Source organism: Oryzias melastigma, linkage group LG14 (assembly GCF_002922805.2).
Source record: "Oryzias melastigma strain HK-1 linkage group LG14, ASM292280v2, whole genome shotgun sequence".
Lineage (NCBI taxonomy): Eukaryota > Metazoa > Chordata > Actinopteri > Beloniformes > Adrianichthyidae > Oryzias > Oryzias melastigma.
The window spans coordinates 4,344,802-4,358,529 of record NC_050525.1 but is presented as its reverse complement, the minus strand read 5'-3'; the positions used below and the strand labels follow the sequence as shown (position 1 = coordinate 4,358,529).

General features: G+C 39.4%; 1 protein-coding gene across 1 annotated transcript in view; it reads right to left on the bottom strand.

The window, feature by feature from the left end:
* The window catches only part of LOC112142722 (transmembrane protein 211), a 143,992-nt gene extending 131,217 nt beyond the window's left edge, over positions 1-12,775 (bottom strand). The window contains exon 1 of the mRNA XM_024266261.2: positions 12,116-12,775. Within this exon, the coding sequence (XP_024122029.1) occupies positions 12,116-12,454 (339 nt within the window). The 5' untranslated portion in view covers positions 12,455-12,775. The remainder of the gene's footprint in view (positions 1-12,115) is intronic.
* Between the last annotated feature and the right edge of the window lie 953 nt (positions 12,776-13,728).

The window sequence follows — 13,728 nt, the reverse complement described above, 5'->3', positions numbered from 1 at the left end:
TGCTTTCAAGACTTATGCATACTAGACTAGATCCATGCATCCTAAACCGATGCATCTTAGACTAGATCCATGCATCCTAGACTAATGGATTTTAGACTAGATCCAAGCACCCTCAACTAATGATCCTAGACTACATCCATGCATCCTAAACCGATGCATCTTAGACTAGATCCATGCATCCTAGACTGATGGATTTTAGACTAGATCAAAGCATCCTCGACTAATGATCCTAGACTACATCCATGCTTTCTAGAGTTATCCATCTTAGACTAGATCCATGTATCCTAGACTGATGGATTTTAGACTATATCCATGCATCTAAGACTGATGCATGCTAGACTAGATCCATGTATGTCTTTTTTTTTTAACTAAGAGACCACAGTGAACACTTCAACAATAGATCACAAGATGATCGGAGCGAAACTTTAATTATGATAATACACTTTTTAGCTAAAATAACATAATTTCTGCAGACTAATAGCAGTTCATTCAAAATTAGCTCTGAGTTTTAGGCAGAACTGTTGAAGAGCAATCCCACCCCCCTTCCCCATTGCTGAGAAGTAACTTATGGCCTGCCTAGCGTATTTTCTATGTCACGAATGCAATAATTATCAAACTGCATTTTTTTCGCCTCTCCTGGTTCACAGCAATTTCAATAAAGACATACTTAAGTGTTTAAGCTTAATTTTCTTTCTACTTGTACTCCATTATGAGAAAAATGCCAGAAGAACATGATAAAAACAACAAAAACGCTATTTTCATTGGAGTGGGTCTTTAAAATCCTTTACAGCAGACAGACACACCCCCGTTCAGGTGCACTCCCCCACAAAGGCTCCACAGTAGCATTGAAGGAGACAGGCGACGTGGTAAAAGGATGATGGAGACTTTACTGCTGCAGTAAATCAGCAGAGCAGCTCCAGTCAGTGCACGGCAGAGATTTCAAAGCCCCACACTTGTAGGCTGAGCCCATGTGTTTGTCAGAAAGCAGACGGGGTTATACTCGGTCCCTCTGGTATACTGCATGTGTGTGTTGTGTGTGCTGAAGTGCCAACATACAGCACAGGCTTTAATTTCTCTCTCCTGTTGTTCAGAGGGCTAAAGGCCAGAGCACATTCATCTTCCTGTTATTAGGCAGCACACGAGGGGCCGCGTCCATGTTTGGAAACACTATCATGTTATTCTGGAGGGGGTATGCACTATTATACACACAAGTGAATTAATATGCAAATTATGCTTTAAAGGCAAAGAAACAAAGTGCAAGTTGGCTGTCAAAAGAAAAACAGAATGTTATCTAAAGCAAAAACATTTTTAAGAATTGAAAGTGTATTAAAAAACTCTTGAATATCTACAGAAACACTGTAATAGAGTTGAATTTATTTTATTTTTCTGCCAATGCTCCAGAGTTTCTTTACACACCAGCTCCTTCTCTTTGGATCCTTGTACCTGACCATCTTCAAAAGGTTTTCTATTGGTTTTTCGTGGTTTTCTGATTTGTTTACACACTCCAGAACATCCCTTGAGTTAACTGTGTTTTTATGCTTGAGGCATTTTTTTTATTATTATTTTTTAGGTTTGAGTCTGAAAGCTACAGAAGCAAACAAACAATGAAGAGATCTCTCTATAAATGAGCAGTTTTAAAGATTCAGCAGAAAGTCTAGAAAAGTTCCTCCAGATTGTATTGAAAAACAACAAGGAGCCCCGTCTTAACACAATCAAAATAGAACAAAAATGTTTGACGCTTTTAAATGAATGACAGTAACACTGTAAACCCTATATAACCATTACATTATATTTGATACACTCATTTCTGAGACCTTTATCTCACAGTACGATCCACAACCTCCTTAAAAACAACGTTTTTTTAATTTTCTACTGAACATGGTGTGATGGTTGATGTCTTAAAATCCAAAACTGCTGAATTTTTATACACATCTCATTAGGTTTAAAAAAATAATCCAAATAAAGGTAAAAAACAGGGTTGCTGATACCAGGGATATTTTTAGAGGCTATAGAAGCATAAACATTTGATAAAACCGAGGTTTGCTTAAGACTAAACCTGAAAAACAAAAGTTTAAATGTTTAGTTAGATAAGCAACAGCAGCAGAACTGCACTGGCTGCCGTTCCTAAGGCTTCAGACAGCAGACTCACCAAAATTGGAATAGAAAAACATTCCTTGTTTTAAAGAATTTCAACTCCTGATCCAAGATTTGGGTGGAAGGATTGGAATTTAGTTTGAAAACATGGAAGCACTGATTCACCCTGACTGGTATGAACAACCAACCCACCTTAAAAATATATAAATCACCTTCCTGATGCACACTTTGTACAATGAAACCAGCTGCAGCACACAGGTGAACCTCTGGCACTGCAAACGTTTATTTAGCCTCTACAGGTTGTGTAACAGCTGCATACACACCTAAAGTGCTGGTGTTGAAGCAAATTAGTCTTCTCAGAAGTTTTATCAGTAAACAGAAGCTCAATCTCATTGTTTTCAACTGCAAAAACAAAGTTTTACTTTGGAAATGGGAAGCTTCACCACAACTTTATTTTGAAGATTTGCTTACTTCTGGTGACAGTAGCGCTGCACATTCGGGTTATTGTTAGTCTATGAACTTAAAATTAGGGCCAGGAATCAATTAAAAAAATTAACTAATTAATCGCTATTAATCGCCTTTTTTTTTTTTTTTTTAGTTACCGTATTTGCCAGCCACTTATTATCTGCAAATAATCATAATATGAAATCACACCCAAAATTGTAAATTTAGAATATTTATTTTTAACTTTGGCTAAAACTCAGTTTTTTGTCTATAATTGAATTTTCCGTATTTTCCATTTGAAGGACTACATGGTTGCTTATTTGGTTTCATTTTAGCACGACGTCTCCTTTGTGACATGACCTTTATTTTGTCATTTTTCCATGTTATATTCACACGCTAGACATAAAATCATGCAAAAAAGAAAAATTCATCTGGAAAAACGGGATTCATTCTGCTGGAAAATGTTTTAAAAAAATCCAGGCTAAAATCACACCAGGCGACCAAAAAAAAGGAATTTCTAACTGCTGTCCATTTTACTTTTTTCCAGGAATTCTGTTTTTTCCGCTTTTTCTCTCTAATCTCATACATTTTCTTTATTGTTTAAAAAAAAATGGTAAAACAATTTATTTGGAGAGAAGTTTGATCAAGCTGAATTTTCAGGTCAGCTAAACTGGAATCTGCTCCCAGGTGTGTCTGTCCACTCTGAACTGCTCACCTTGGTGGGCAGGACTTTTGTGGAAAACCACAGATTTTCTGCAATTTTTAGACAATGAAGGTGCTTTTTTACAGCTTGTATTAGTTGCACTTCATCTTAAAACAAATTTCCAAAAGATATATGAAAATAAAATAGTCTTTGTTAAAAATATTATTTTGTTTGTAACCTTTGTTAAAGAAAGTAAAAAGAGGGATAATTCTTTTAAAATAAAATCCAATTTGGAATGAAAAAAATCTAAAACTTTATTTTTTTGGCCATATCCCCAATCTCTACTTTGGCATTTCGCACCAAGCCTCTTCCAACTGTAGATGGGGAATATGCGCTAGTAAACAGTAAAATAAAATGAGTAGAAGCGCACATTCCTGAACCCACCTGGTGTGTTCACATCATAACAGCTGCATAGACGTTCATCCTCATTGTTCTCCAAAAAGTATGTGCTTTTGACTTTTTCTTGGCGCTCTTTAGTTTAATACAAAACCTTTATTTGATCAACCCTTACCAGACCTGGCCTTAAATTCTACAATAACAAACAAATTAAAAATATAACTGTGGACTATTTAAAAAGTACTCTCTTATAATGTATTCATATACAGGTTGAAATAAAGCTTTCTATAAAAAAAAATAAAAAGTTGTAAATGTATTTTGTTAATCGGCCTCCTTAATTCTGGTTGTGGCTCACTGAGTGGTGAAATGAGTGTGCACCATGGTTTACGCACCAGCAAGTGTGCTTTATATGTAACTGGCAATAAGGCATGGCGAAGCATCCCCAGTAACGTCTACAATTCATCATTTTGGCATGTGTGTGGTGGGGAGGCATGGTCCCAGTTTTGTCTCACGTGTCAAAAGATTTCAGCAGTCACAGTTTAGCATTTAGAGGCAAGCATCTCTGCTTTGACACAACGCCATGTCCTGCTTAAACAAAAGAAGAGGACGAACCCAACATGTTTAGCATTCCACCTTTCGTCTGTGCGACAAGACAATCAGAGGCGCCGTTGGAGTGTCCAGACCACGTGCTCCACCGCAGAGAAGCATATGCGGTCCAAGAGCGGTTGTTCGGCTACACAGACGAGCGGTTGTGAGAGTGTGCAGCAGACAGTTGGTTGGCAACTGCGGAGGCTGAGCTAATCCAGCTCCGGTGTTTAGTGCCGTGAAGCAGCTGGAGGCGCGTAAGCTGTTAACAAGTTGAGGTGAAAATGTTTGCTGGCAGGTGCACTCCTCCTCCTCCTTCACACTTTCCTGAGCAGCGGCTCACAGCAAACCGCCTCCAAACGACACGTGCAACCAGGCAGCCGCCCTTCCAGGGCTCGCGCTTTCATCCCCATTTTTTGGGGAGGGGGCATGCAAGTGGAAAGACAGGAAACTGGATTGCATATGCTCTGACTGAGCAACACACACTGCAGCAAATGGACTGCCACAGTAAAGATGTTAAGTTTTACTCCGCAATCAACTGAGTCGTAACCAGCAAATCCCACCTCTAATCATGGAAAATTAAGGACAAATCCCACCTTTTTTAATCAGGGATGTTCAACCCCCACCTTCCCTCACATGTGACATGAATGCTGCATGAAGTCGTGTTTGTTTGCCCTCGTCTTTTACATCTGGCTGCGCCCGGTCCATCTGTGTGCGACTAAACAAAAGCAGCGGCCCTGCCAGCCGGCCGATGCCTGCAGCTCCGCGCTTCAGAGCTGCGGCGCTGCTGGAGCCCAGCCCGGCTTTCAAACTCTTTTGACAACATGGAGCAACAGCAGGAGAGCCAACAGAACAAGTAGGGCAGCCTCGCAGGGAGCCTCATCCTCTTCTGGTTCACTCACAGCAGCTGCAGGACTCCGCCTGACTCGTCAGGGGAGCCCAAAGCAGCACTCTTCTATTCTTAGAGGAGGACTTTGTGGAAAAACTGTCTGCTCACATCTGCAAACATTTGTTGTTGAACAAAAGGTTCTGCAGAAAGAATATCACGGCACTAAGGCTGTATGTTTACACGCTTTTAATCTCTCTTCTTAGACACATAAAAAAATGCTTTGTTGCTTTTAGATACTAACAATTCTTGTATTTAATTCAGTTGAATAAACTTTGTGAATCCCACCGTGGAACAGGATGACATAGTGGTAAAGTCCAAAAAAGAGCCAAGAAAAACTGAATCAAACAAAATTCTAAACTCTATACAAGGACTATTTACATGTATCAATGGCATCACAAAGTATGGGGTAGGTGAAAGAAGTGGTTGAACCCATGATAATATTTGAGCCTAAAAACCAGTTCAAACTCGTCAACATGTTCATCGAAACAGAAAATAAAAAAAATGATTTGTCATGGCCTGTGCCTAAAGTTAGAAAAATGCAGAGCAGATGACATCTTTCCATGCAGGCGGGCCTGTGAACGTGTGTGTGTGTGTGTAGGTGGCTTATATACCGCCCACGTCAGTGCGCAATCAAGCGGACACTTAAATAAAATGTCAATGCAAATGCACGCACACCAGAATTCCTGGCCTCTGTGTCTGGAATGCACACGTTGCTACGCAAGTTTTTAAGTCAGGTCGCGAGCTCTACATACAAATTGGGAATGTGCTGAGCCCACGCTGAATACTCAACCAGTTCAACAATTTTACACATAATCACAGGAGTGCAGCACAATGACCAATCAGAGGCTTAGATTTGGGAGTGGCGCGTGGATAGCGTCCGCTTCAAAGCAAAAAAGTGCCAAATATGATCACGAAAGAGAAATGATTTGGGGTTTGTGTCCGGTTTGATTAATGTGACACCCAGACAGACATTAAAGGAACAGAGTCTTGAAAACAAAAAAGCCTGGAGCAAGATTTGGGGGATTTTCACTGCTCCAAGGTTTTCCCTATTGTAGGTAGACGGAGCGCTAATGAACAGTAAAAATATAATAGAAGAAGATTTTCCTCCTTATCGATATCTGCATGAGCGCCCTGATCTGGTGTGGATACAGAGCACATGTTCATAAACCCGCGTAGAGTGCGTTCTGGAACACGCCACACGTGGCCAGTGTGTAAGCACCTTGTGTGTCATCAAACTTTGACCAATGTACCGTGATAACAGTCATGGGTGACGATGAAGGTTCGAGACCGTTTCCTTTCTAACTTTTTTCCGGGAGTCCAGCTCTTTTTTTTTTTATTAACTCTTTAACTCTCTCTGACTTTTTTTCTCTGCAAGCTGCACATGAACGGCCATTTGCGGTGAGCCAGTGCGCACAAAGGCAAGTGTGCGCTCAGGGTCTGAGGGGGGATTGCGCTGAGCAGGCGTGATTGCGGAGCGGTCCGTCACATGGAGCACAATATGAGCCAAGTATGAAAGGGTTTGTGATCATTTCAGTATTGTTTTTTTTGTATTGAATCCTTTCTGTTATTAGAAAAAAATAGAAATCGTGGCTTTAAAACTGAATCAAATCAAATTGTGGCTTGACTGAATTGTTACATCCCTACCATTGACTTATATAACACTTTTGTAACTTCCTTTAAGGTCCAAAGCCCTTTCCAGTCAGTCCCACACACATTCACACACTGCTGCCAAACGCTGGAGCCAACCTCTAACCACCAGGACAAATGTGAGCTTCAGTGTCCCCCAAGGACACTTCAACACATGGGTGGGTAAGGCGGAAACGAACCTTCAATCTTCCAATCAGAGGTCAACCACTCTACCTCTACACCAGGGTGGGGGAGGGGGTGAGAGTCAAAACTACTGGCTGTATAAGAGAACTGGACTGAGTCCAGTTATTGAAAATGACTTCTGGATCCAAAGAAATTAAATTAAATCAGTCGCTGTTTTTCATAATATGGATGTCGCCAGTAGGCAGTGATTGATTCGAGTTATTGTTTCTATGGCGACCATTCTCGCCAATCAGGATTGAGCTTGTTGGAAATCCACACCTCTATCCCTTGAAACTGGTCTACTCTAAATCTGTCCAACTTTTTGAACGTTTGACTTAAAACCACATACTTTTATTGAGGCATCCGATTGGCCAGTTTATAACTTACAGAGAAAAATATATTGAAAACATATTAAGATGATCAAGAACATGTTATAAAACAGATATTAGAGCAAGAATGGTTATTCAGACAAATACAATGACTTAATAATAGTTGTTTATTTCTCTATAGAAGTCTATGGGATTTTGGCCTCTTGGAACCAGCAGGTACTTCCTGTTTGTAACAAGAGGGGGGAGGAGTCAGTCAGTGATATCCGTTCTCATATACAGTCAATGATTGAAATCCAGAATGTCTTCATGACATGATCAGACACTACATTTAAAGTATCTGGTGAATGTTTGTCATTAAAACTTTTCTTTGATGTGAGGTACCTCAAGGCTTAGTATTGGTAACCATTCACTTATTTTTGTACCTTCTTCCATTGAGCTTTCATTTTTGTTTTTTATTTACTGATGGTGATGTATTAACTAGATTGCCATTAAAAATACATAAATCCTGATAATAGTTTTTAAAATAAATATTTTTCAAGAAATACTTTAATAGTTTATTTCTGCTTAAGCGTCCACCCTTTTATTGATTTTATTAATTCTATGTTAAACTTTAACTTATAATTCAAATATCTATAGTTTTGTTGCATCTTCCTTCCAGCACATTGGTGACTGATATGTGAAAAACGCTCTATAAATAAGTGCGCAGTGGCAACAATCTGCTCCCACTAACACAAACACTGTCAGTTCCTGGAGTTGACTGTCGGCTCTGAGCACACACTCAACGTCCTGTCTGGTTTGTGTTGCTGTGCGCTGGTTGTTGACAAGCTGGAAATGGATGGCATCAACAAAATGATGTGCACATCAGTGAGGAGTGGTGAAGTAATAAAGTGGGTCTGATGAAAACTTAATGGGCCCTTCAACTTTATTAATGGCTTTGGGATCAGACTCGGGCACAGGGGCTCCCTGCCGTAATAAGACGCGTCGCAGCGAGCAGGAAAGCTGCTCCGTGGACCTCATACTTACAACACATCAGGAACTCATAACAAGGAGGGTTTACTCACTGACAAACTGATAACTGTCACCAAAAAATCCCAAATCTCAGACTTTCAGGGCAGCTGTTAATAAATCTAGTAAAGTTTGTAGCTATTTTCCATATTTTAGCTACGTTTTTTCGTAAGTAGGTCATGTGTTACTGTTCTTATTTTTGTTTTATTTATAGTTTTCAAAATAAATGTGCTCACACGTGGGAACCATTGACTGTACATAAGAACTGGACTGAGTCAGAAAATGATTTGCTTATACGGTTCCAACCAAATGAAGTCGATTCAGTTGTTTTTTTTTTTTTTTTTTTTGCGAAATAGATGCTGCCATGTTGTAACCGAAAATCGTTCGTAAGCAGTGATTGGTCCAAATCGTTCTGAGTTAACATTTCTATAGCAACCACTCTCACCAATCAGGAGTGAGCTTTTTGTGCCCCTTTGCTGTTCCTTGTGCGCGTGACAGTTACGTGACGTAAGGGGACTAACAGGCTTCTGGGTATGTGAATGATTAGAGTAGAATTAAGTGGCGGTCCTGCAAAGTGTTTCTCTGAGCTCCTGCCTTAACTTATCAAACTGTGCATTACTGACACTGAATCCTGGAGAGCTACATAAATAATTTCATTTTGAGTCGCCAAAAGGTTAAGAATTTCTTTGTTTTTGAAACCAATACGGAAATAAAACTTCACAAGATGCTCAACGTCTTTAATTTTTAAGCATGGCACTGAAAAACGGACAACTTTAGTATTTTTACTTGTAAATTTCTAACATTTTTCTCATAAATTTGTGACTTTGTTTCTTGTAAATTTATTTGTTTATTTCATGTAAATTTCTAACATTTTTCTCAAAAATTTACATTTTGTAAAATCATAGATTTACGACCTCAAAAGTTTAAAGCCAACTTCTTAAGTCATAAAATTATTTATGATTTTTTTTCTTGTAAATTTTAAAAAATGTTCTCATAAATTTTTAACTTTATTTTTCATAAATATACGTTTTGCAAAATAGTAGATTTACGACTTCTGAAGTTTAAAGTCGACTTCTTAAGGCATAACATTTTTTTACCTTTTTTCTCGTAAATTTACGTGTTTTTAATTTGAACATTTACGACTTCTAAAGTCATAAATTTCACAAATTTGTGAGAAAAAATGCATAAATTTAGCCTGTAACTTTTAAAGTAATAAATATACAAGTTTATTCTCATAATTTAACAATTACGACTTTTTTTCTCGTTAATTAACAACTTTAAAGTCGCAGTTTTAAAAAGCAATTTTTGCCTGTAAAATCCTCTTAATACTTGGTCACAGTTTTAAACTTAAATAACTTGCAGAAAAAAATATTGAAAAAAAAAGGATTATCAAGAACATGATATAATAAAGGAATCAGAACAAGAATGTTTTTTCTGACAAATAGAATGACTGAGTAACAGCTGTTTATTTCTCTACAGAAGTCTATGGGATTTGGCTTCTTGGAACAGTGGGTACTTCCTATTAGGAGCACCAGGGAGGAGGGGTCCCTCAGTCTAGTTCTCATATATACAGTCGATGGTGGGAGCAGACTGTATTTACGAGAAAACTGAGTCTCTTAAGATGAGGAAAATGTCATGATTCTCCGTTCTTAGCTTGAAAACGTACCTTTTTGGCCCTTCACTGTCTGTTCCCGCTGCACTAAACCTCAAGGTTCCCTCTATCGCCTTTGGTTTCCAGTCTGTGCCTCACGACTGACCCAGTTTCTGTCCCCGAACTCTCTCCGAGTCAAGCCCACGTTGCCGTTAGAACCTGTGTATCCCTGATAGCAGACCTGAACCATCATTTGAACACGTTCTGGATTACCCCTTTGACTCTGCCTGACACCCAGAAGACCCCCCATCTGCCCAACCGCCTGCCTACCTGCCTTTTCAGCACCGACTTTCATAAAATCCTACATTTCTCTTTTGGGTTGCCATCCTTCTGAAACTCACACATGAGCACTACTGAGACTTTTTTTCTGTTTTTCACAAGACAATATTTACATGATTAATATGATAATTTCTAGCATGATGCAAAAGAAGATTCCAGGGATCAAACTCAGGTGTTTTTTTCTATGCTAAAGGGGGATCAACAGTAAAAAAAATGTTTTTGCATTTATTTCTAATGGTGTGGATTTATTTTTTAAAGCTTAAAACTCACTTTTTTATTCATTTTATGCTCCTATTTTACATCAGTTGTGGTTATTGCCATTTTTATTGACTGTTTTAATGTTTACCTTTGTACTTAGGGTTTATTTGTTAGCTTATTGCTTTATTTCCAATATTTTTTTTTTTACTTGTGACCATATTAAGCACAAATATTAACTTTCATTATTTGTAATTTACTTTTTTTTTTTACCCCATTTTGCTTTTTTTTTTTTTTTTTTATTATTTTCAATGGCTCGTTTTCTACAACGCTTAAAGATTATGACATATGTTGACAGACATGGGGACCCTCAAGCCCGGGATTTGAACCAGCCACTCTGGAATCACTTTCCGCCACACATAAACTGTGTCCTGTACAAACACTTTTTGATTACATTGGATCACTTGAAAGTTCAGCTACTTGAACTTTACTTGGTCTTTTTTAACTAAGAGTTTAAATGACATAAATGCTGATCTGCATGAGTTGCATTAAAAAGCTTCATTAGGACAGTCACATTTACACCGTTGATTCAAATTCAACAAATGTTTACTTTTTGTAATGTTTCCAGAGTAAAAGTCTTCAATCTTCTAAAACACAAATCATGTTCACTTATTTTCCAATCCCACGAATGCATTCCTTTTAACGCTGACACACAGATGTTTTATGTCACAAATTATGTGTGGGCACTAAAAGCTTTACTTTATCAGCCCTATTCAGCTATTATTTTTGTTTTATACGTCGCATTTGACAGAGCCGTCTCTCCAAATCGACTTACAGGCATCTAATAAAGACATAGCGGGGCTCGATGTCTTGCCCAAGGACACAATAACTGTCAGGCTTGACGGTTGAACTCCCAGTGAAACTATTAGCAGGCAGGTGTGCCGCCTACTGACCTACAGCCAGAATGGATCTGGTGATGAAAGGACGTTCCTCTTTCATGTGACATCACTGGAATGTGATGGAAAAGTGATCAGATTGAGGAAGAGGACCACCTGCTAAATGCCCACCCTCCCTCCAGGCCTTGGACAGACCTCCACAGGTTGATGCAGTTGTGCCTCCGAGGGGAAATAGATGAATCACAGTTGCAGCCGCTGCACCATGCAGCACTTATTAATAACACCCTTTTAAATGCAAATGACTTCATGCATAAATCATTTCTCCGGAGTCGCTTGTTGATTCTTCTTTTGTATAATCCTGCATGATTTTTTTAAACATTTTCCAAATTCTTGGTAACTTTTTTTTTTTTTTTGGCACCTTGACGCCCCAACATCCCATCTGTGTGAGGAGCTGCTGGTGGTTTGGCAGAGCTGCGCAATTGTTTATGCCCATCATGTGGTCCACTTGTGGTTTTTTTTGTACACCAAAGCAAGGAAGCTGAAATGTCTGCTGGTGGGGAGCCCTGAAAGGAAGCAGAGCCGCCTGCCAACCTGGTGGCACTTTTGCAGCTTTGATGCGTGTCTGGCGTGCTGTTCTGCAGATGCTGCTCTGTGTGATGCACAATTGTTTTGAGGCATTTCTGCTTCTTTTATTTTTTTTATGATAGATGGGGGTGTTATACCACCTCATTTCAATGAAAAACTGGAGCACAAATGTGAAGTTTAACCAATTTAAGTGCAAACTTAATTCTGAACAAGGTGAAATGTGGAAAAAACTTTCAGAAATGTGAAATTTTTTGGTGAAATTGATGGATATAATGAATTCCATCCACATGTGAGGATGGGTGTGGGGGTCCATACCTGCCAGGAGCTGGAGGGGATCTCAGCAAACCTGCCCAGTCCTCCAAAGGTGTAGCAGCGGTACATGCGGTCCAGAGACTCGGAGCAGTGCCACAGCAAGCCGAAGCTGACCGAGCCCTTGTCGGCCGCGTGCGGGTGGGGATGCTGGTGGCCGCTCCTCGGCTGCTCCTTAACAATCCAGGCGGGAGAGATGAAGCTGAAGCTACAGACGGCGACCAGAGCGGAGGACAGCAGCACCCAGAAGCAGCCCACGCAGCTGAACATGCTGGCGGCGTGGGGCAGAGAGCCCAGATCGAGCACGAACCCGGATTCTTCTTCCTTCTTCTCCCGGTTCAGCATCTGCCTCCGAGCCTCCCACTAACCGGGCATCAGCAGCCCGCAGAACATCTGCTCTGGAGGGCGGGACTGTCAGAGGTCCCGGTAAAGTGGGCGCGCGCGCGCTGGAGCCCTCAGGCTGCTGGGAGCGGGACGGTTTCCACGCGCAAATATGAACACGGAGACATAACCGTGAAGAAGTGTCCTCTGCGGAGACACGGACTCGTCCAGGAGCTGCTCTCCACTGAGACTCGCATCCAGCTTCAGCGCACTTTGCCTCCGCTTCTCCCTTCTGCCTCTGCTAAATGAAGCCGCCTTCCTCACCGAGGAACATTCCGGAAGTTCTTTTCACAATAAAACGAGGTGCTCCTCTTGTGTTAATGCTATGCTAAATTATCATTTTACAACTCAACTAAGTTAATTTGAAGATACATTTTGAGTCAATATTATTTATTCAGCCCAATATTACAACATAATTGTCTCATTGGGTTTCATGCAATCCTATCTAACTTGACATAGAAAATCCATTTGATTGATTTATTAGTTTATCTTTAACTTAAATATAACCATTCATATCAAACCCCTTTCTGAGTCCCCACCTTATTATGATCCCAACTTTCTTTTAAAACCTGTTGTAAATAACTTGCTTTCTTCCTGTAGTTCATCATCATTACTCTAGAGCAGGGGTCGGCAACCTTTAACAGTGAAAGAGACATTTGAATGTGTTCTCCACTGATTAAAACCTAGAAGGAGCTGCATAGTCTTACTTTAGTCTTTAATGAATTTGGATTTTTCATTCATGGCCTTGTTTTTTTTAAATAATGAATGTGAATTGTGATTTTTTTTTTGGCACAAAAAATGCAAAAATATAAAAAGAACCTAGCATTTCTCAAAATGTGACTTTTTTAACGTTTAACAGAAGCTCAAATAACTTTTTTCAAAATTAAAAAATACTCCGTGCCAAAAAGGATCATCTCAGTGCAGCTAGTGACCAATGTTATGCAGCATAAGATAATTTGTGCTTTTAACTCATAAAAGATTATGATTTTTACCTAAGTTTTGGTTTGCATATAAAATCTGTGCATCCTGAAGGTAGCATTGAACAAACAAAGCGTCTTCAGGTCAACGGGGATGTAAAAACCTACATAGTTTGTCATCTGTGTTCACCTCAATCATCAATTTATAAATGTAACTAATTTAAATGAAATATATGCAAATTAAGTAATCATTACTTCAAAAAATGCTATTCTTTATTTATTTTCGTTATTTTTTTCCCCCTCTTTGTCCTCAGCAGTCTT